The sequence below is a fragment of the Salmo salar genome, chromosome 06 (genome assembly GCF_965601325.2).
Source record: "Salmo salar chromosome 06, fSalSal1, whole genome shotgun sequence".
Classification (NCBI taxonomy): Eukaryota; Metazoa; Chordata; class Actinopteri; order Salmoniformes; family Salmonidae; genus Salmo; species Salmo salar.
In genome coordinates, this window is record NC_138296.1 from 57,567,995 (window position 1) to 57,589,788 (window position 21,794).

The window sequence follows — 21,794 nt, forward strand, 5'->3', positions numbered from 1 at the left end:
ATGATGTCATGGCTTTAGAAGCTTCTGATAGGCTAATTGACATCATTTGAGTCAATTGGAGGTGTACCTGTGTATGTATTTCAAGGCCTGCCTTCAAACTCAGTGCCTACCTTCAAACTCAGTGCCACTTTGCTTGACATCATGGGAAAATCAAAAGAAATCAGCCAAGACCTCAGAAAAAAAAATCTGTACAAACAATAGTACGCAAGTATAAACACCATGGGACCACGCAGCCGTCATACCGCTCAGGAAGGAGACGCGTTCTGTCTCCTAGAGATGAACATACTTTGGTGCGAAAAGTGCAAATCAATCCCAGAACAACAGCAAAAGGACCTTGTGAAGATGATGGAGGAAACAGGTACAAAAGTATCTATATCCACAGTAAAACAAGTCCAATATCGACATAACCTGAAAGGCTGCTCAGCAAGGAAGAAGCCACTGCTCCAAAACCGCCATTAAAAAAGCCAGACTATCGTTTGTAACTGCACTTGGGGACAAAGATCGTACTTTTTGGAGAAATGTCCTCTGGTCTGATGAAACAAAAATAGAACTGTTTGGCCATAATGACCATTGTTATGTATGGAGGAAAAAGGGAGAGGCTTGCAAGCCGAAGAACACCATCCCAACCGTGAAGCACGGGGGTGGCAGCATCATGTTGTGGGGGTGCTTTGCTGCAGGAGGGACTGCAGGAGGGACCTGGTGCACTTCAGAAAATAGATGGCATCATAAGGTAGGAAAATTATGTGGATATATTGAAGCAACATCTCAAGACATCAGTCAGGAAGTTAAAGCTTGGTCCCAAATGGGTCTTCCAAATGGACAATGACCCCAAGCATACTTCCAAAGTTGTGACAAAATGGCGTAAGGACAACAAAGTCAAGGTATTGGAGTGGCCATCACAAAGCCCTGACCTCAATCCTATAGAAAATTTGTGGGCAGAACTGAAAAAGCGTGTGTGAACAAGGAGGCCTACAAACCTGACTCAGTTACAACAGCTCTGTCAGGAGGAATGGGCCAAAATTCACCCAACTTATTGTGGGAAGCTTGTAGAAGGCTACCCAAAACATTTCACCCAAGTTAAACAATTGAAAGGCAATGCTACCAAATACTAATTGAGTGTATGTAAACTTCTGACCCACTGGGAATGTGATGAAAGAAATAAAAGCTGAAAGAAATAATTCTCTCTACTATTATTCTGACATTTCATGTTCTTAAAATAAAGTAGTGATCCTAACTGACCCAAGACAAGGAATTTTTACTAGGATTAAACGTCAGGAATTGTGAAAAACTGAGTTTACATGTATTTGGCTAAGGTCTATATAAACTTCCGACTTCAACTGTATATTAATATACACTGCTCAAAAAAATAAAGGCAACACTTAAACATCGCGTTGTTTAACTCCAAGTCAATCACACTTCTGTGAAATCAAACTGTCCACTTAGGAAGCAACACTGATTGACAATACATTTCACATGCTGTTGTGCAAATGGAATAGACAACAGGTGGAAGTTATAGGCAATTTGCAAGACACCCCCCAATAAAGGAGTGGTTCTGCAGGTGGGGACCACAGACCACTTCTCAGTTCCTATGCTTCCTGGCTGATGTTTTGGTCACATTTGAATGCTGGCGGTGCTTTCACTCTAGTGGTAGCATGAGAGTCTACAACCCACACAAGTGGCTCAGGTAGTGCAGCTCATCCAGGATGGCACATCAATGCGAGCTGTGGCAAGAAGGTTTGCTGTGTCTGTCAGCGTAGTGTCCAGAGCATGGAGGCGCTACCAGGAGACAGGCCAGTACATCAGGAGACGTGGAGGAGGCCGTAGGAGGGCAACAACCCAGCAGCAGGACCGCTACCTCTGCCTTTGTGCAAGGAGGAGCAGGAGAAGCACTGCCAGAGCCCTGCAAAATGACCTCGAGCAGGCCACAAATGTGCATGTGTCTGCTCAAACGGTCAGAAACAGACTCCATGAGGGCCTGACGTCCACAGGTGGGGGTTGTGCTTACAGCCCAACACAGTGCAGGACGTTTGGCATTTGCCAGAGAACACCAAGATTGGCAAATTCACCACTGGCGCCCTGTTCTCTTCACAGATGAAAGCAGGTTCACACTGAGCACATGACAGACGTGACAGAGTCTGGAGACGCCGTGGAGAACGTTCTGCTGCCTGCAACATCCTCCAGCATGACCGGTTTGGCGGTGGGTCAGTCATGGTGTGGGGTGGCATTTCTTTAGGGGGCCGCACAGCCCTCCATGTGCTCGCCAGAGGTAGCCTGACTGCCATTAGGTACCGAGATGAGATCCTCAGACCCCTTGTGAGACCATATGCTGGTGCGGTTGGCCCTGGGTTCCTCCTAATGCAAGACAATGCTAGACCTCATGTGGCTGGAGTGTGTCAGCAGTTCCTGCAAGAGGAAGGCATTGATGCTATGGACTGGCCCGCCCGTTCCCCAGACCTGAATCCAATTGAGCACATCTGGGACATCATGTCTCACTCCATCCACCAAAGCCACGTTGCACCACAGAATGTCCAGGAGTTGGCGGATGCTTTAGTCCAGGTCTGGGAGGAGATCCCTCAGGAGACCATCCGCCACCTCATCAGGAGCATGCCCAGGCGTTGTAGGGAGGTCATACAGGCACGTGGAGGCCACACACACACTACTGAGCCTCATTATGACTTGTTTTAAGGACATTACATCAAAGTTGGATCAGCCTGTAGTGTGGTTTTCCACTTTAATTTTGAGTGTGACTCCAAATCCAGACCTCCATGGGTTGATAAATTGGATTTCCATTGATTATTTTTGTGATTTTTGTTGTCAGCACATTCAACTATGTAAAGAAAAAAGTATTTAATAAGATTATTTCTTTCATTCAGATCTAGGATGTTGTTTAAGTGTTCCCTTTATTTTTTTGAGCAGTATATTCAAAAGGACGTAAGCAAGACCTGTTTGTCGAAGGATGTGACTTTTTTTATTTAGCTATAGTATCAGAGACTCCAAACTATCAAAAGTTTAGTGAATAAAAACAAACCCAAACATACATTGAAATTGGGCAATAGATGAAAGACAAATTAGAAAAACCTGAAAGTTATGTTTTTTTCAGTTAGTCCTTGATTGAAAAGACGTGCTATGTAAAATATTAACTACGATGATCCTTCAAAGCCTATGGTTTGAAAGAAGAAAAAACATTGTAATAAGTGCTTATAGATAATAACATGCATATGAGCAGAAGCCGTAATTGACAGCTATACAGTTTAATGTAAGATAGCGATATTCCTCATGATGAATTCTCCTCTCCCAAACTCACTGTATAAAACTGTTTATCTACAACAGGGGTTGGAACCAAAATTATTTTCCAATTGTTATGAACAGAAACCATTTTTTTTTTTTTTTCCATTCCAGTGTTCCAACTAGCATTATAAGGTTCTGAACCGGTTAGAACCCCCAAAAAGTAACGGTTCATATAATTCCCTTTCGTACAATTTTTTGAACCTGTGAAATCAACATAGTTTTTACATTTAGCTCATTATTTTACTCCACCAATCAGCACGGATAGAGCAGCTTGCTATGGAATGTGTAAGCTACTTGTTTATTTGTTTAATTGGTTAGAGATGTTGCGTCTGAGATTTCACAGGTAGAGAGAGAGAGAGAGACGGACGGTTTGAAGCGCTAAACCTTATGACATGATGTTAATTAGAGTGTGTTTAGGCTATTACTACAGTACCATCATAAGTTCACTGAAAAACATTTTAGAACACCTACTCATTCAAGGATTTTTCTTTATTTTTACTATTTTCTACATTGTACAATAATAATGAAGACTTCAAAACTATGAAATAACACATATGGAATCATGTAGTAACCAAAAAAAGGGTTAAACAAATCAAAATATATTTTATATTTGAGATTCTTAAAATAGCCACCTTGATGACAGCTTTGCACCCTGTTGGGATTCTCTGAACCAGCTTCACCTGGAATGCTTTTCCAGCAGTCTTGAAGGAGTTCCCACATATGCTGAGCACTTATTGGCTGCTTTTCCTTCACTCTGCGGTCCAACTCATCCCAAACCATCTCAATTTGGTTGAGGTCAGGAGATTGTGGAGGCCAGGTCATCTGATGCAGCACTCCATCACTCTCCTTCTTGGTAAAATAGCCCTTGCACAGCCTGGAGGTGTGTTGGGTCATTGTCAAATGATAGTCACACTAAGCGCAAACCAGATGGGATGGCATATCGCTGCAGAATGCTGTGATAGCCAAGTTGGTTAAGTGTGCCTTGAATTCTAAATAAATCACAACCAGTGTCACCAGCAAAGCACCCCCAAACCATAACACCTCCTCCAGCATGTTTTACGGTGGGGAATATACAATGCGGAAATCATCCGTTCACCCACACCTCGTCTCACAAAGACACCGCAGTTGGAACCAAAAATCTCCAATTTGGACTGCAGACCAAAGGACAGATTTCCACCAGTCTAATGTCCTTTGTTCGTGTTTCTTGGCCCAAGCATGTACCTTCTTATTGGTGTCCTTTAGTAGTAGTTCTTTGCAGAAATTCGACCATGAAGGCCTGATTCACACAGTCTCTGCTGAACAGTTGATGTTGAGATTTGTCTGTTACTTGAACTCTGAAGCATTTATTTGGGTTGCAATATCTGAGGCTGGTAACTCTAATGCACTTGTCCTCTGCAGCAGAGGTAACTCAGGGTCTTCCATTCCTGTGTCGGTCCTCATGAGAGAGAGCCAGTTTCATGATAGCGCTTGATGGTTTTTGCGACTGCACTTGAAGAAACGTTCAAAGTTCTTGAAATGTTCCGTATTGACTGACCTTCATGTATTGAAGTAATGATGGACTGTCATTTCTCTGCTTATTTGAGCTCTTGGTCTTTTACCAAATAGGGCTATCTTCTGTATACCTCCCCTACCTTGTCACAACACAACTGATTTTCTCAAACGCATTAACTTCTATGGGCTAGCGTCCCACCTGCGGGACACAGCCAGTGAAATATCAGGGCGGCAAATTCAAAAACAACAAAATGTCATAATTCAACTTTCTCAAACATACAACTATTTTACACCATTTTAAAAATACACTTCTCCTTGATGTAACCACATTGTCCAATTTCAAAAAGGCTTTACAGCGAAAGCAAAACATTAGATTATGTTAGGAGAGTACATAGACAAAAATAATCACACAGCCATTTTCCAAGCAAGGACATGTGTCAATAAAACCCAAAACACAGCTAAATGAAGCACTAACCTTTGACGATCTTCATCAGATGACACTCCTAGGACATTATGTTACACAATACATGTATGTTTTGTTCAATTAAGTTCATATTTATATCCCAAAACAGCATTTTACATTGGCGCGTGATGTTCAGAAAATGTATTCCTGTCACGTCCTGGCCAGTCTAAGGGTTAATTGGTATTGTAGTTTGGTCAGGACGTGGCAGAGGGTATTTGTTTTATGTGGTTAGGGGTGGTGTGTTTGTTGTAGCGCAGTTGATTTAGGTATTCCGGGGTTTTTGGGCACTGTTTGATTTTCATGTATTCTATGTTTAGTCTAGTGTGTCTGTTTCTATGTTTGGGTTCATTGGGGTTGGGACTCTCAATTGAAGGCAGGTGTTGTCTATTTGCCTTTGATTGAGAGTCCCATATATGAGGGTGTGTTTGTCTTTTGTGGGAGATTGATTTTGCACTGCGTTTTATATAGCCTGCAAAACTGTCATTCGTCGTTCTTGTTGTTTTCTTGTTTTCTCGTGTTCAACATCATTTAATAAATTAAGATGATGAGCACCAACTCTACTGCGTATTGGTCCACGTTCTCAGACGACGATTTCTCTATATCATCGGAAGATGAAGAAAGCTGTGACAATTCCCACCAAAACGTCCAGTGAATGTGCACATCAATTTACAAAAATACTCATAATAAACGTTGACAAAATATATAACAATTATTTAAAGAATTATATATAGACCTGGATGCAACCGCTGTGTCAGATTTTAAAATAGCTTTACGGAGAAAGCACATTTTTCAATATTCTGAGTACATAGCTCAGCCATCACGGTGAGCTATTCAGACACCCGCCAAGTTCGGGGCAACCTAAACTCAGAATTAGTATTAGAAATATTCTCTTACCTTTGCTGATCTTCATCAGAATGCACTCCCAGGACTGCTACTTCCACAAGAAATGTTGTTTTTGTTCCAAATAATCCATATTTATGTACAAATACCTCTGTTTTGTTTGTGCGTACAGATCACTTATCCAAAGGCATAACGCGCGAGCACGGAACGAGAGACAAACTCAAAATGTTCAAATACCGTACTTAGAAGCATGTCAAACGCTGTTTAAAATCAATCTTTATGGTATTTTTAACGTAGAATTGCGATAATATTCCAACCGGACAATAGCATATTCATTCAAGAAGAAAAAGAAGGAACGGCGTGACCACACATATCCAATCCCTTTGTTGCCGGGCAGACCACTCAGTAACTGAGCTCCTATACTCTGCCCAGTGACATGAGAATGCTCAAACCATTTTCTGAAGGCTTTAGACAGCCTATGGAAGCCTTAGGAAGTGCAATGTCCCCCACAGACACTGTAGCTACGATAGAGAATCAAAAGAAGAACCACAATTCTCAGACTTTCCACTTCCTGCTTGAATATTTCTCAGGTTTCTGCCTGCCATATGAGTTCTGTTATACTCACAGACACCATTTAAACAGTTTTAGAAACTTTAGGGTGTTTTCTATCCAAAATAATATGCATATTCTATTTTCTGAGCCAGAGTAGTAACCTGTTTAAATTGGGTACGTTTTTCATCCGGCCGTGAAAATACTGCCCCCTGGCCCAGACAGGTTAAGAAGGAAAGAAATTCCACAAATTAACTTTTAAGAAGGCACACCTGTTAACCTGTTGGGGATAGGGGGCAGTATTTGCACGGCTGGATAAAAAACGTACCCGATTTAATCTGGTTACTACTCCTGCCCAGTAACTAGAATATGCATATAATTATTGGCTTTGGATAGAAAACACCCTAAAGTTTCTAAAACTGTTTGAATGGTGTCTGTGAGTATAACAGAACTCATATGGCAGGCCAAAACCTGAGAAGATTTCAAGCAGGAAGTGGCCTGTCTGAGAAGTAGTGTTTCATCTTGGCTCTTTTTATTGAAGACTCAGGATCTGTGCAATAACGTGACACTTCCTACGTCTTCCATAGGGTCTCAGAGCCCGGGAAAATGTTGAACGATATCGAGGCAGGCTCTGGCTGAAACACTTTATCGCTTTTGGCAAGTGGCCACTCAGAGTACTATGGGCTTAGGCGCGTGCCCGCTTCGACCGAATGGTTTCTTTTCCTTTGTCTGTTTATCTAAACGCAGATTCCCGGTCGGAATATTATCGCTTTTTTATGAGAAAAATGGCATAAAAATTGATTTTAAACAGCGGTTGACATGCTTCGAAGCACAGTAATGGAATATTTAGAATTCTTTTGTCACGAATTGCGCCATGCTCGTCACCCTTATTTAGCCTTTAGGATAGTGTCTAGAACGCACAAACAAAATGCCGCTGTTTGGATATAACGATGGATTATTTTGGACCAAACCAACATTTGTTATTGAAGTAGAAGTCCTGGGAGTGCATTCTGACGAAGACAACAAAGGTAAGAACATTTTTCTTATAGTAAATCTGACTTTGATGAGTGCTAAACCTGCTGGGTGTCTAAAAAGCTAGCCCGTGATGGCTATCTACTGAGAATATTGCAAAATGTGCTTTCACCGAAAAGCTATTTTAAAATCGGACATATCGAGTGCATAGAGGAGTTCTGTATCTATAATTCTTAAAATAATTGTTATGCTTTTTGTGAACGTTTATCGTGAGTAATTTAGTCAATTCACCGGCAGTGTTCGGTGGGAATGCTAGTCACATGCCAGTCACATGCTAATGTAAAAAGCTGGTTTTTGATATAAATATGAACTTGATTGAACAAAACATGCATGTATTGTATAACATAATGTCCTAGGGTTGTCATCTGATGAAGATCATCAAAGGTTAGTGCTACATTTAGCTGTGGTTTGGGTTTATGTGACATTATATGCTAGCTTGAAAAATGGGTGTCTGATTATTTCTGGCTCGGTACTCTCCTGACATAATCCAATGTTTTGCTTTCGTTGTAAAGCCTTTTTGAAATCGAACAGTGTGGTTAGATTAACGAGAGTCTTATCTTTAAAATTGTGTAAAATAGTCATATTTTTTAAAAATTGAAGTAATAGCATATCTAAGGATTTGAATAACGCGCCACAGGATTCAACTGGCTGTTGAGTAGGTGGGACGCACCTAGCCCATAGAGGTTAATTGAAATGCATTCCAGGTGACTACCTCATAAAGCTGGTTGAGAGAATGCCAAGAGTGTGCAAAGCTGTCATCAAGGCGAAGGGTGGCTATTTGAAGAATCTCAAATATATTTTGATTTGTTAACCTCTCTGGGATCGTTCAGGACGCTAGCGTCCCACCTCGCCAACAGCCAGTGAAATTGCAGGGCGCCAAATTCAAACAACAGAAATCTCATAATTAAAATTCCTCAAACATACAAGTATTAAACACCATTTTAAAGATAAACTTCTTGTTAATCCAGCCACAGTGTCCGATTTCAAAAAGGCTTTACGGCGAAAGCACACCATGCGATTATGTTAGGTCAGCGCCTAGCCACAGAAAACCATATAGCCATTTTCCAACCAAGGAGAGGTGTCACAAAAGTCAGAAATAGCATTAAAATTAATCACTTACCTTTGATCTTCATCTGATGGCACTCCCAGGTCTTCATGTTTGACAATAAATGTTTGTTTTGTTCGATAAAGTTAATCTTTATGTCCAAATACCTCCTTTTTGTTTGTGCGTTTAGTCCAGTAATACAAATGCACAAAGCGTGAGCACAAAGTCCAGACGAAAAGTCAAAAAAGTTCCATTAACGTTAGTAGATACATGTCAAACGATGTATATAATCAATCTTTAGGATGTTTTTATCATAAATCTTCAATAATATTCCCACCGGACAATTCCGTTGTCATTAGAAAGGAAAGACAACGATCGTCGTGCTCACGTGCAAGACTAAACTAATGTCTTTCAGCTTGACCACTTGTTGAAACAGCTCTTATTCGATCCCCTTTCACAATACAAGCCTGAAACAACTTCTAAAGACTGTTGACATCTACTGGAAGCCTTAGGAAGTGCAATCTGACCTCACAGACACAGGATATTGGATAGGCAATCACTTAAAAAAACTACAAACCTCAGATTTCCCACTTCCTGGTTGGATTTGTCTCAGGTGTTTGCCTGCCATCTGAGTTATGTTATACTCACAGACATTATTTTAACAGTTTTGGAAACTTTTGTGTTTTCTATCCAAATCTATGCATATCCTAGCTTCTGGGCCTGAGTAACAGGCAATTTACTCTGGGCACGCTTTTCATCCAAACTTCCCAATGCTGCCCCCTATCCCAATGAAGTTAAACACTTTTTTGGTGACTATATTTTACATTTTAGTCATTTAGCAGACTAACGCCCTGGCCACAGAGAGGAGTTTTTGGTCTTTATTTTGGTTAGGCCAGGGTGTTACATTGGGTGGGCGTTCTATGTTCCTTTTTCTATGTTTTTGTATTTCTTTGTTTTGGGCCGTGTGTGTGGCTCCCAATCAGGCACAGCTGAAGCTCATTGTTGCTGATTGGGAGTCACACATAAGGAGCATGTTTTTCCTTTGGGTTTTGTGGGTAATTGTTTTCTGTTTAGTGTGTTCCTTACAGAACTGTTGCTAGTCGTTTTTTGGTTTCTTTTGTATAGTGTTCGTTGATTCATTAAAACTTTTTATGATGAACACTAACTCCGCTGCACCTTGGTCTCTCTCTCACACAACAGCCCTTACACAGATGCTCTTATCCAGAGCAACTTACAGTAGTGAATACATACATTTCATTTCATGCATTTTTTTTTGTACTGGCCCCCCATGGGAATCGAACCCACAACCCTGGTGTTGCACACAATGCTCTACCAACTGAGCCACAGGGAAGCACATATGATTCCATATGTGTTATTTCATAGTTTTGATGTCTTCACTATTATTCTACAATGTAGAAAATTGTAAAAATATAGAAAAACCCTTGAATGAGTAGGTGTTCTAAACCTTTTTACTGGTAATGTATATGCTCAACATAAGATATTTTTGTAACAAAGAAATACGATTATTTACCGGTTCTCAAGATTTGAAAACAAGATTTGAAAATAATGGTTCTGTTCCAGGACACTTTTGTTCCTGGTTGTTTCTGTTCCTTGAAAAATTGTTATTTTCCAATTGTCTGTTCTGACCAGTACCAACCCCTGATCTACAGTGTACAGTACATATAGTTTTCATAAGAGTACTGTGTTACAGACTTTGGTCTAATGCAGCCAGATGCATACAAATTGTATATACAGAACTGTTCATATCTTTATTTTGCATACTGTATCTAAAGATCACAGCTAAACAAACTCTGAATGGGGTGTACATGTTGTTGTTGTACATGTTGTTTGTGAAACCTAAAAAAGTAAAACAAGCAACAAATGAATCTACAGTAACAAGCTACTCACTGGAGTTTGGCACCTATGAGCTATTTAAGACAATCGTACAGGGCTCAGCCCCACCAAGTGTTGTCTACCAACAAGTTGGCAGTTCTAGTTGATTACGGGCTTAGCCTGAACACCCTCCTCCTTGCTTCTGTCCATCATGGAGACACTCACAGTGTGTGGCTGGAATGGTGCCAGCACTGTGAGAGTCAGTTTTAAACTCCTCCCATCATTGCTGTACCTCTGCTGGATTATCCTCGCCTGCCACCAACACACACACACACACACATTTAAATACATTCAATTTGTATAGCTACATTTTGCTTACAGGCTCCACCCCAGACTATAACCTACAAGCTCCTAGTCTTTACCGCTATTCCAAATCACATCCCACAATACTATTGAATAGTTAAAACATTTCTAAACTTTAGTAGGCATAGAAAGTAAGAGTTCCGTAGTCCCTCTCTTTTGTTTGAAGTTTGCTCTGGGAGAAATAAACAGATTCTATTATATTGTCCCCTGGAATGCCCTTTTGGTTCTCACTTCTCTTGGCTGGAAATGGGTTTAAGTGGTTCTCACCTGCTGCCTGGGCCTCTCCGGGGTCTTCATCAGGGTAACTAAGGTCATTGGGGGGCCAGCGGAGCTCGCCACTCTCCACTTCACCGCTCTCAGTGGGCTCCACCACGATGGAGGGAAGCCGTTTGGACAGCTTGTGGAAACGTTCGTGGGAGTCCGGAAAGATCTGGAAACACAATCACGTCAGCGTCACCAAAACAAGAGGGGAAAATCTGGTAACCAGGGTAAGGGTTGGGGTGAATTCCACTGAATTGAAAACTGAATTGCTGGTAAACCCAACCCTGCTTGTAACATGTGACATTGATCAAATAGTATCAGGTTGACCCTAGATTCTATGGTCAGTTTTCTGTTTATGCAACTTTCTTGGCATCCAACAAATGTGTAATTTACCAAATAGTCTCCAAGGGCTCGAAACACATTCCAGAACCAGACAGTATGGATAATCGCAACCACTAGATGATGCTCTGTGAGAGAGGTACTTTTTGTTGCCTCATAGATGTCTAGTGACTTAAATGGGAAATTAAAGACATAATTATACAGTGCATTCGGAAAGTATTCAGATCCCTTTACTTTTTCCACATTTTGTTATGTGACAGGCTAGTTCTAAACTGGATAAAATCATTTTTCTCCATCAATCTACACACAATACCCCATAATGACAAAGAAAAAATAGTTTTTTTGAAATAAAATTTAAAACTGGAATATCACATTTACATAAGTATTCAGACCCTTTACTCAGTACTTTGTTGAAGCACCTTTGGCAGTGATTACAGCCTCAAGTCTTCTTGGTATGACGGTACAAGCTTGGCACACCTGTATTTGGATAGTTTCTCCCATTCTTCTCTGCGGATCCTCTCAAGCTCTGTCAAGTTGGATGGGGAGCGTTACCACACAGCTATTTTTAAGTCTCTCCAGAGATGTTCGATCAGGTCCAGGCTCTAGCTGGTCCATTCAAGGACATTCAGAGACTTGTCCCAAAGCCAGTCCTGCATTGTCTTGGCTGTGTGCTTAGGGTCGCTATCCTGTTGAAAGGTGAACCTTCGCCCCAGTCTGAGGTCTTGAGCGCTCTGAAGCAAGTTTTCATCAAGGATCTCTCTGTACTTTGCTCCATTCATCTATCCCTCGATCCTGACTAGTCTCCCAGTCCCTGCCGCTGAAAAACATCCCCACAGCATGATGCTGCCACCACCATGCTTCACCGTAGCGATGGTGCCAGCTTTCCTCCAGACTTGACACTTGGCATTCAGGCCAAAGTGTTCAATCTTGGTTTCATCAGACCAGAGAATATTGTTTCTCATGGTCTGAGAGTCCTTTAGGTACCTTCTTGCAAACTCCAAGCTGGCTGTCATGTGCCTTTTACTGAGGAGTGGCTTCCGTCTGGCCACTCTACCATAAAGGCCTGATTGGTGGAGTGCTGCAGAGATGGTTGTTCTTCTGGATGATTCTCCCATCTCCACAGAGGAACTCTGGAGTGACCATTGGGTTCTGTCAGAATGACAGCTCTAGGAATGGTCTTGGTGGTTCCAAACTTTTTCCATTTAAGAATGATGGAGGACACTGTGTTCTTGGGGACCTTCAATGCTGCAGAAATGTTTTGGTACCCTTCCCCAGATCTGTGCCTCGACACAATCCTGTCTCGGAGCTCTACAGACAATTCCTTCGACCTCATGGCTTGGTTTCTACTCTGACATGCACTGTCAACAGTGGGACCTTATATAGACAGGTGTGTGCCTTTCCAAATCATCTTCAATCAATTGAACTTACCACAGGTGGACTCAAATCAAGTTGTAGAAACATCTCAAGGAGGATAAATGGAAACAGGATGCACCCGAGCTCAATTTCAAGTCTCATAGCAAAGGGTCTGAATACTTATGTAAATAAGGAATCTGTTTTTTATTTTTAATACATTTGATAAGATGTCTAGACCTGTTTTCGCTTTGCCATTATCGGGTATTGTGTATAGATTGATGAGATTATAAATATTTTTTTATCCATTTTAGAATAAGGCTGTAAAGTAACAATGTGGAAAAAGTCAAGGGGTCTGAATACTTTCCAAATGCACTGTATGTTTTCCAATTCCTCTCTCCCTGATTGTCATTGCCCACTGCTCAAAAAATGTAATTTAATTATTTGAAATGGATGCCGGGGGGAAAGAGGTGCTTTGCATACGCCACACCCTGCAAGTGTGACTTCTCTGGCAAAAGCCCAGGCCTCTGACGAGCTCAAGCCGATAAGAGGATGTGTGACTCACTTTGTGTGGGGTGCGATTACTTCCATAACACCACTGCACTAGAGGAGGAAGAGGGGGGTCAGTGAAGGACACCTGCATCTGCAATAGGGCAAGCCAGTTGGCTGAGAAAGGAACCGCTTGCTGCTGGATTGGCTGCCATCTCTTACTTGAGAGCTTGTGTCGGCTTTACTCAAGGCCCCTGTTGATTACGAGCCAAGTCCATGAAGTCCCCACATGCATATGTTCATCAAAGTAATGACACACTTTTCCTTTAGATTTTAGTCACAAGAGAGCAGTGATTTCTTTGGAGGGACGTGAATTCATTGGGTCTTGACTGTAAAAGGTTAGCAGAAATCAGATTTTGGGGGGGGGAGGATGAGAGGGGGATGAAAGGGTGTGATTGAGGTGCAGTCAGAAATTGCCTTGACGTCAGCTCAGAGCAATGGAAGGACATTTACACCTGTCATGGGTCTACAGAGAAGGAGAGAGGAGAAGAGAGAGATCTGAGAGCATGCCATGAAGAGTGTGTGCACGTGTTCCTCATATGTTTGTGCATGTCAACAATTCGATGGGGTTACTATGTGGGTAACTATTCTTATGTTGTGCTGTTACGCGGAGCAGGTGAACCTAAGAGCAGACTCAGACGAGGAGACTGGGATAAGGTAACCAAGGTATTTATTGAAAAACGGGGAAGATGGGGTGCAGGCCAAGGAAAGCTAGGGCGGATTACAGGGAGCCAGGTGCTTGGGGGGGGGGGGGGGGGTCCAGGACAGGGTAGCAGGACTGACGAGACGTGGGACCCGAGACATGGACCAGAGGCAGGGCGGATAGAAAAACAGGCACAACACGAAAACAGGCTAAAAATGCAGACTGACTGAGCAGAGGTTACAATCTGGCAGCGTGGAAGTGGCAGGGCTAAGTATTTGTAGAGGTCTTGATTATGGAACAGGTTGCGGCTGGTGGGGATCTGCTCTGCCTCCAGCACACCTGTCTCCACCCACACACACACACACACTGGGGGAATGGCAGGTTAGGGAGACACAGGATGAGCAGTAGTCGGCATGGCAGGCGCAGGTGTAACAGCTGTAGTGTCTTCTTGTGAGTTTGTGTTGTTTGTGGAACTGTGAGTGTGTTCCTTTGTTTGTTTTAGTGTTGTGTCTGTGAGTCTGTCTGTGTGAATTAGTCCCACCTGAAAGGATATACCCTCTTCTCCTGAGGCGCCTTCGATGCTGAGGTCTCCCACTGTCGAATCACAGGTGTTCATCACTTCTGTCATCCTGTCAGTAAGCCTCGCCTTCAGCCAAGCCAAAAGAAAAGAAGGACATGTTCTCAGTACAGTAACACAGCTGTAAAGTATTGCATCGTTCCAAACCAAACATCCCTAGAACTAGTCCCTTGTTCACTATCTCTCATAGACTAACGAGGGCTGAATTGGTTTGGGAAATAGGGGGAAAAGTCCATCTAGTACCTTACTCCTGATTCCTATTCAATTACATTTTTATCTGTGTGTCAGTTGGGACCTAGCCTGGTCCCAGATCTGTTTGTGCTGTCTTGCCAACTTATCATAGGAGTTGGCCAGACAACACAAACAGATCTGGGACCAGGCTAGTAACAACCTACAGGCAAGTAATGAATGATTGGTTTGGAATTGGGTGTATCTCTGACAGTCATTAAGTACCCTTGTGCCAGTGATTGCTACACGGCCTGATTCTGCTCATGCGCCTACAAAATGCTCTGATCAGTATTATGAAATAAGTCCCAAATGGAAGGGAAACAGATCATTTGTAATCTGTTGCCCCATGAAATCAGCCAAACAAGCACAAATACTTTAGGCATGCACACACTCCTACTGAATATGCATTCACCAGTATTGTGAATAGGCTTCTTGATTTACCCAATTTATCAATAGGGTAAATTAAGTACAATTGATAATATGAATGTTTAATTGATTAATGATTGCATTGATATTGAACTCAAAAGTTCAGTCTACCATTCTGTGACTTTGACTAATTCGCCACCTTTTTTTGCTGTGGTATCATTTTGGTATCGAGTATTGTGATACTAAACCTAGTATTGGTATCGAAGTAAAAATTCTGGTATCGTGTGTGTGTGTGTATGTGGTATGGTGTGTGTGTGTGTGTATGTGGTATGGTGTGTGTGTGTGTGTGTGTGTGCACGTGTGTATGTGTTTGGTAGGATTACTAATCTACTGATTTCCTCTGCCAAGCAACCCTTCCATTTCAATGTGTGCATGATCTTCCCCTGGCTGTTGCCACGGAGACATGGTCGGCAGTCAATAATCAACATGCCTTTTATGAAAATAAGTCCCATACTCCAGAGGGGAAGTGGGTATTGATAGGGTAAGGATGTGTTTATTGCATTGGCCCAGTCCTGAAAACAGAGATTAACCTTAGGGAGTGAGCTGTGACCAAAGTGGGTTGGATTGGAGGGTTGGAAGGCATCTATGGGGGGAAAGTTCAAAAACGAAGACGTCTTTTATGGAAATGAGTGCCATACTCAAGAGGGTATAAATGGCGAGTAGGTGGATGGACAGTGGGTGTGTGTGTCTGCGTGCGTGCAGTAGAACCTAAGGGAGCCAGTTGTGACATAAGTGTTTTGAGACTGGAGCAGAGCCCAAAACAGTGACAGATTCTAAGATCGACATGCCTTGCTTCAATCAGGCCCAGAAACAAATACATAACTCATCACACATTCCATAGTCTTCATCAAGATAACGGTAAGTTGCTGGCTCAACATTCCAAATCAGTCAACACCCAGATCTCTGCCAAAAAATCTAAACTCTGCCAATAGTGATGACTAAATATCAACCATATGTCAATTAAGCTCTCATTCGGAAGAGACTTAGCAAATGTCCTGACTCACTATGGTGACAAAAGAGTCAATTGCACTTCATGCTATCATGTCCATACTCATCCTGGTCTCTAATTGGCCCATGTCCATACTTATCCCGGTATCTAATTGGCCCGTCGCCATACTTATCCTAGCTTCTAATTGGCTCATTTTATATATGCACATCTTTCATTGAGACATGCAGTGCCTCCATGACAGAAGACAATGACCTAAAAGGAGAAAAACTAGCAGTTTGTTTTCTCCCAGTAATGTGGGCTGGCAATGGCGCTTACTATGCACACATACTATTGTGATTAGAGTAATACACTGACACTCCAACACACACACACACACACACACACACACACTACATACGCTCAGACACACATGCATGCATATTGACGCCATACACACACTCACACGGAGACACACACTTCACATACACTGCTGCTACTGTTTATTATCTATCCTGATCAGGATATGTGAGCAGAGTTGAGTGGTTGGAAATCCCACTCATCCCTCAGCGGTTTTTGCTAAAAATCATTTCCCCTGCTTTGCAAAAAATAATTTAAATTATAAAAAATTCGCTCAGCGCTCACAATAACAAAACTGCTGCTCCAAATTCGCTCCCTTCATTTTTTGTTTAAAAAGATAATTTAACAACCATCTCATCTACTTTTGTGACTATCTTAAGAAGCTTCAATAATACAATGACGTGTGTGTGTGTGTGTGCGTGCATGACTCAGCCACACACTCTCGCAACAAATGTTCCCTAATTATCCTTGATTGATTTTCCAATCCTTTTCCCCAGACAGCGACAGGTTAAACGTCTCCAGAGTGAGGGAGCCATTGACACAGTTAATTTGTCCTTTGCTCCAACAATATACATAGGCAAGTAAGTTGGAGGAGGGAGAAAAATATATATTGAGCGAGGCTAGTTTCACCTGCTCTGAGCAATATGGAAAACCATATTCAAATCTATGGAAATGTCACACATAGCACAGTCCACTGCACTACAAACTAGAGGTGTCATTAACAAACGCTGACCAGGACTAAGGACTAAGTCAAAATTGACACTCACCTGATTTATCAAATGCACATATTATGCACAGTTTGCACCTGTTATTGTTTCTTATGGTAACAAAACAGATGAGGTAGTACAAAACCACAAATAGGCCAAAAGATTATGGAAATTTTTTATTGCCTTCTGCTCATTACACTTCTGAAATTCTTTTCATATGAATTAATTTTACAAATCCTTTCAATCTAAGAAACAGATGCTTCAATACTTGTGTGCATGTCCATAAGATTACATTTTTATTTCACCTTTATTTAACCAGGTAGGCCAGTTGAGAACAAGTTCTCATTTACAACTGTGACCTGGCCAAGACAAAGCAAAGCAGCGCAAAAAAACAACAACACAGAGTTACACATAAACAAAAGTACAGTCAATAGCACAATACAAAAATCTATGTACAGTGGGTGCAAATGTAGAAGATTAGGGAGGTAAGGCAATAAATGGGCCATAGAGGCTAAATGATTACAATTTAGCATTAACACTGGAGTGATAGATGTGCAGATGATGATGTGCAAGTAGAGATACTGGGGTGCAAAAGAGCAAAAAGAAAAAAAACAATATGGGGATGAGGTAGTTGGGTGTGCTATTTACAGATTGGCTGTGTACAGGTATAGTGATCGGTAAGATGCTCTGACATCTGATACTTAAAGTTAGAGAGGGAGATATAAGTCTCCAGCTTCAGTGATTTTTGCAATTCGTTCCAGTCATTGGCAGCAGAGAACTGGAAGGAAAGGCGGCCAAATGGGGTGTTGGCTTTGGAGATAACCAGTGAAATATACCGGCTGGAGCGTGCTATCGATAGGGGTTGCTATGGTGACCAGTGAGCTGAGATAAGGCGGGGCTTTACCTAGCAAATACTTATAGATGACCTGGAGCCAGTGGGTTTGGCGACGAATATGTAGCGAGGGCCAGCCAACAAGAGCATACAGGTCGCGTGGTGGGTAGTATATGGGGCTTTGGTGACAAAACGGATGGCACTGTGATAGACTACATCCAGTTTGCTGAGTAGAGTGTTGGAGGCTATTTTGTAAATGACATCGCCAAATGACTATCGGTAGGATAGTCAGTTTAACGAGGGTATGTTTGGCAGCATGAGTGAAGGAGGCTTTCATGCAAAATAGGAAGTCGATTCTAGATTTAATTTTGGATTGGAGATGCTTAGTATGAGTCTGGAATGAGAGTTTACAGTCTAACCAGACACCTAGGTATTTGTAGTAGTCCACATATTCTAGGTCAGAACCGTCCAAAGTAGTGATGCTAGTAGGGTGGGCGGGTGTGGGCAGTGATCAGTTGAAGAACATGCATTTAGTTTTAATAGCATTTAAAAGCAGTTGGAGGCCATGGAAGGAGTGTTGTATAGCGTTGAAGCTCGTTTGGAGATTAGTTAACACAGTGTCCAAAGAAGGGCCATATGTATACAGAATGGTGTCGTCTGCGTAGAGGTGGATCAGAGAATCACCAGCAGCAAGAGTGACATCATTGATATATATACAGAGAAAAGAGTTGGCCCGAGAATTGAACCCTGTGGCACTCTCAGAGACTGCCAGAGGTCCAGACAACAGGCCCTCCGATTTGACACACTGAACTCTGTCTGAGAAATAGTTGGTGAACCAGGCGAGGCAGTCATTTGAGAAACTAAGGCTATTGAGTCTGCGTCGAAAGCCTTGGCCAGGTCGATGAATATGACTGTCTTTTATCGATGGCGGTTATGATATCGTTTAGGTCCTTGAGCGTGGCTGAGGTGCACCCATGACCAGCTCGGAAACCAGATTGCATAGTCGAGAAGGTACGGTGGGATTCTAAATGGTCGGTGATCTGTTTGTTAACTTGGCTTTCAAAGATTTTAGAAGGGCAGGATGGATATAGGTCAATAACAGTTTGGGTCTAGAGTGTCTCCCCCTTTGAAGAGGGGGATGGCCACAGCAGCTTTCCAATCTTTGGGGATCTCAGAAGATATGAAAGAGAGGTTGAACAGGCTAGTAAAAGGTGTTGCAACAATTTTGGCGGATAATTTTAGAAAGAGAGCGTCCAGATTGTCTAGTCCAGCTGATTTGTAGGGATCCAGATTTTGCCGCTCTTTCAGAACATCAGCTGGGAGGAGGTACTCTTATTCTCCATGGACTTTACAGTGTCCCAAAATTAGTACTACAGGATGCAAATTTCTGTTTTGAAAAAGCTAGACTTAGCTTTCCTAACTGACTGTGTATATTGATGCCCGACTTCCCTGAAAAGTTGCATATCGCGGGTGCTATTCGATGCTAATGCAGAACGCCACAGGTTGTTTTTGTGCTGGTCAAGGGCAGTCAATTCTGGGGTGAACCAAGGGCTATACAGTATCCGTTCGTAGTTCTACATTTTTTGAACGGGGCATGCTTATTTAAGATGGTGAGGAAATCACTCTTAAAGAACAACCAAGCATCCTCTACTGACGGGATGAGGTCAATATCCTTCCAGGATACCCGGGCCAGGTCGATTAGAAAGGCCTGCTTGCTGAAGTGTTTTAGGGAGCATTTGACAGGGATGAGGGGTGGTCGTTTGACCGCGGACCCATTACGGATGCAGGAAATGAGGTAGTGATCGCTGAGATCCTGGTTGAAGACAGCAGAGGTATATTTAGAGGGCAAGTTGGTCCGGATGATATCTAAGAGGATGCCCATGGTTACGGATTTAGGGTTGTACCTAGTAGGTTCCTTGATAATCTGTGTGAGATTGAGGGCATCTATCTTAGATTGTAGGATGGCCAGGGTGTTAAGCATATCCCAGTTTAGGTCACCTGACAGTACAAACTCCGAAGATAGATGGGGGGCAATCAATTCACATATGGTGTCCAGGGCACAGCTGGGGGCTGAGGGGGGTCTATAACAAGCAGCAACGGTGAGAGACTTGTTTCTGGAAAGGTGGATTTTTAAAAGATCTTGCCTGAAGGGTGCGTGCGAGTCCCAATTTGTTGCCCGTGGCATTCAAATCCATGCAAATGAGTGAAGTCTTTTCATTCAACATCAGTCAGAAATAACACGCTCAAGCTTGTAAACCGACAGAAGGTTAAGGCATGCCAAGGTATATTACACAATCAGGCAAAACTATGGCCCAAAGAATCACATAAAATCACATATTTTGCCAGCTTGGTTGTGCAAATTGAAACCAACCACGTTCTAAACAAAAGTAGCCTATAGTACATTGTAGGCCTACGTCTGAATGTGTCATACATGTGTTTTATATATTTAGGATAATCTGCATATGACTTCAAAAATGATCATTTCTTCATATTTATAAATCACAGATTGATCAACTACAGCTACTACAACTACAATTGATCAATTGTTTCAACTACAGCCTTTTTCGTAGCTTACAATAACAATAAATTATACTATTTTCATCTGTGTTCTACATGCTTTATTAAATCTAAAATAAAACTATTTTAGATTCCATATATGGCTTTTTTTAGATATCTTTCCTATCTTGATAATGCCGTGGAATGGACAGTTGGACATACTCCTTTTATCCAAGCAGTAAACGCTTAAAAGGTCAATCACCTCAAACTTGTTATTCTGCTTATGAGGATGTTTCTGAAAACACGCATGGTTGAAGATAGCTCTAAGGAGAAGAAACTGAGCAACACTTACCTTTATCAAACGTTAATATTCTGTTATGGTCTTGATTTATCCGCAGATGATGTAGGCTACTCTGATATAAAGACTGGAGCTGTCGTCGCCTTTCGCCGAGGTCGTACTGGAGTTACAACAATAGTTTGATTGTTTCTCTGTGAGCTCGTGGCTCTGTGCATACGGCGAAGTTCCGATTCCACTTCCCAGCAGAGAAAACAGCTTTAGTTCACTGGAGAACTGGAGTGTCAGTGAGCTTTGGAAGTGTGTGCGCACGCGGTTCGTATATCTCACTCGGTGCATGTACAGTACCAGTCAAAAGTGTGGACACACCTACTCATTAAAAGGTTTTTCTTTATTTTTAAAAATGTCTACATTGTAGGATAATAGTGAAGACATCAAAACTATAAAATAACACATATGGAATCATGTAGTAACCAAAAAAGTGTTAAAGAAATTTGAGATTTGAGATTCTTCAAAGTAGCCACCCTTTGCCTTGCTAACAACTTTGCACACTCTTGGCATTGACTGTATGTATGTATGTGTGTGTGTGTGTGTGTCTCTCTCTCTCTCTCTGTTGTGAGAGGATAAGAGAGAGGGAGATAGAGGAGGATAGAAAGATAACATATCCTAAGACTGTGTAGATAATGATTCTCACTTTTTACCAAATTTAGGCTACTTGGCCACAGACCCAAAGTGCATTATATAGCCTTGCCTCTTATGCTCCCTATACAAGTGGGGTTCCACTAATGCAATGAAAGTGTATATTTCATTGATTTAAAAATGACCTTTTGCTTCATGCATATGTACAATTGTGTAATTTGCATAAGTAATGAAACAATTTAATTTCTCCCTATATTCGAAGC

General features: G+C 41.9%; 1 protein-coding gene across 1 annotated transcript; it reads right to left on the bottom strand.

Annotated features, from left to right (window-relative positions):
* Positions 1-10,463: 10,463 nt before the first annotated feature.
* On the bottom strand, positions 10,464-21,359 carry si:dkeyp-72h1.1 (protein LBH). The gene is made up of 4 exons (XM_014204805.3): positions 20,950-21,359; positions 14,588-14,692; positions 11,172-11,334; positions 10,464-10,853 (listed from the first exon to the last, which is right to left on the bottom strand). The coding sequence occupies exons 2-4, from the start codon at positions 14,672-14,674 to the stop codon at positions 10,822-10,824; spliced, it is 282 nt and encodes a 93-aa protein (XP_014060280.1). The 5' UTR covers positions 14,675-14,692; positions 20,950-21,359; the 3' UTR covers positions 10,464-10,821.
* Between the last annotated feature and the right edge of the window lie 435 nt (positions 21,360-21,794).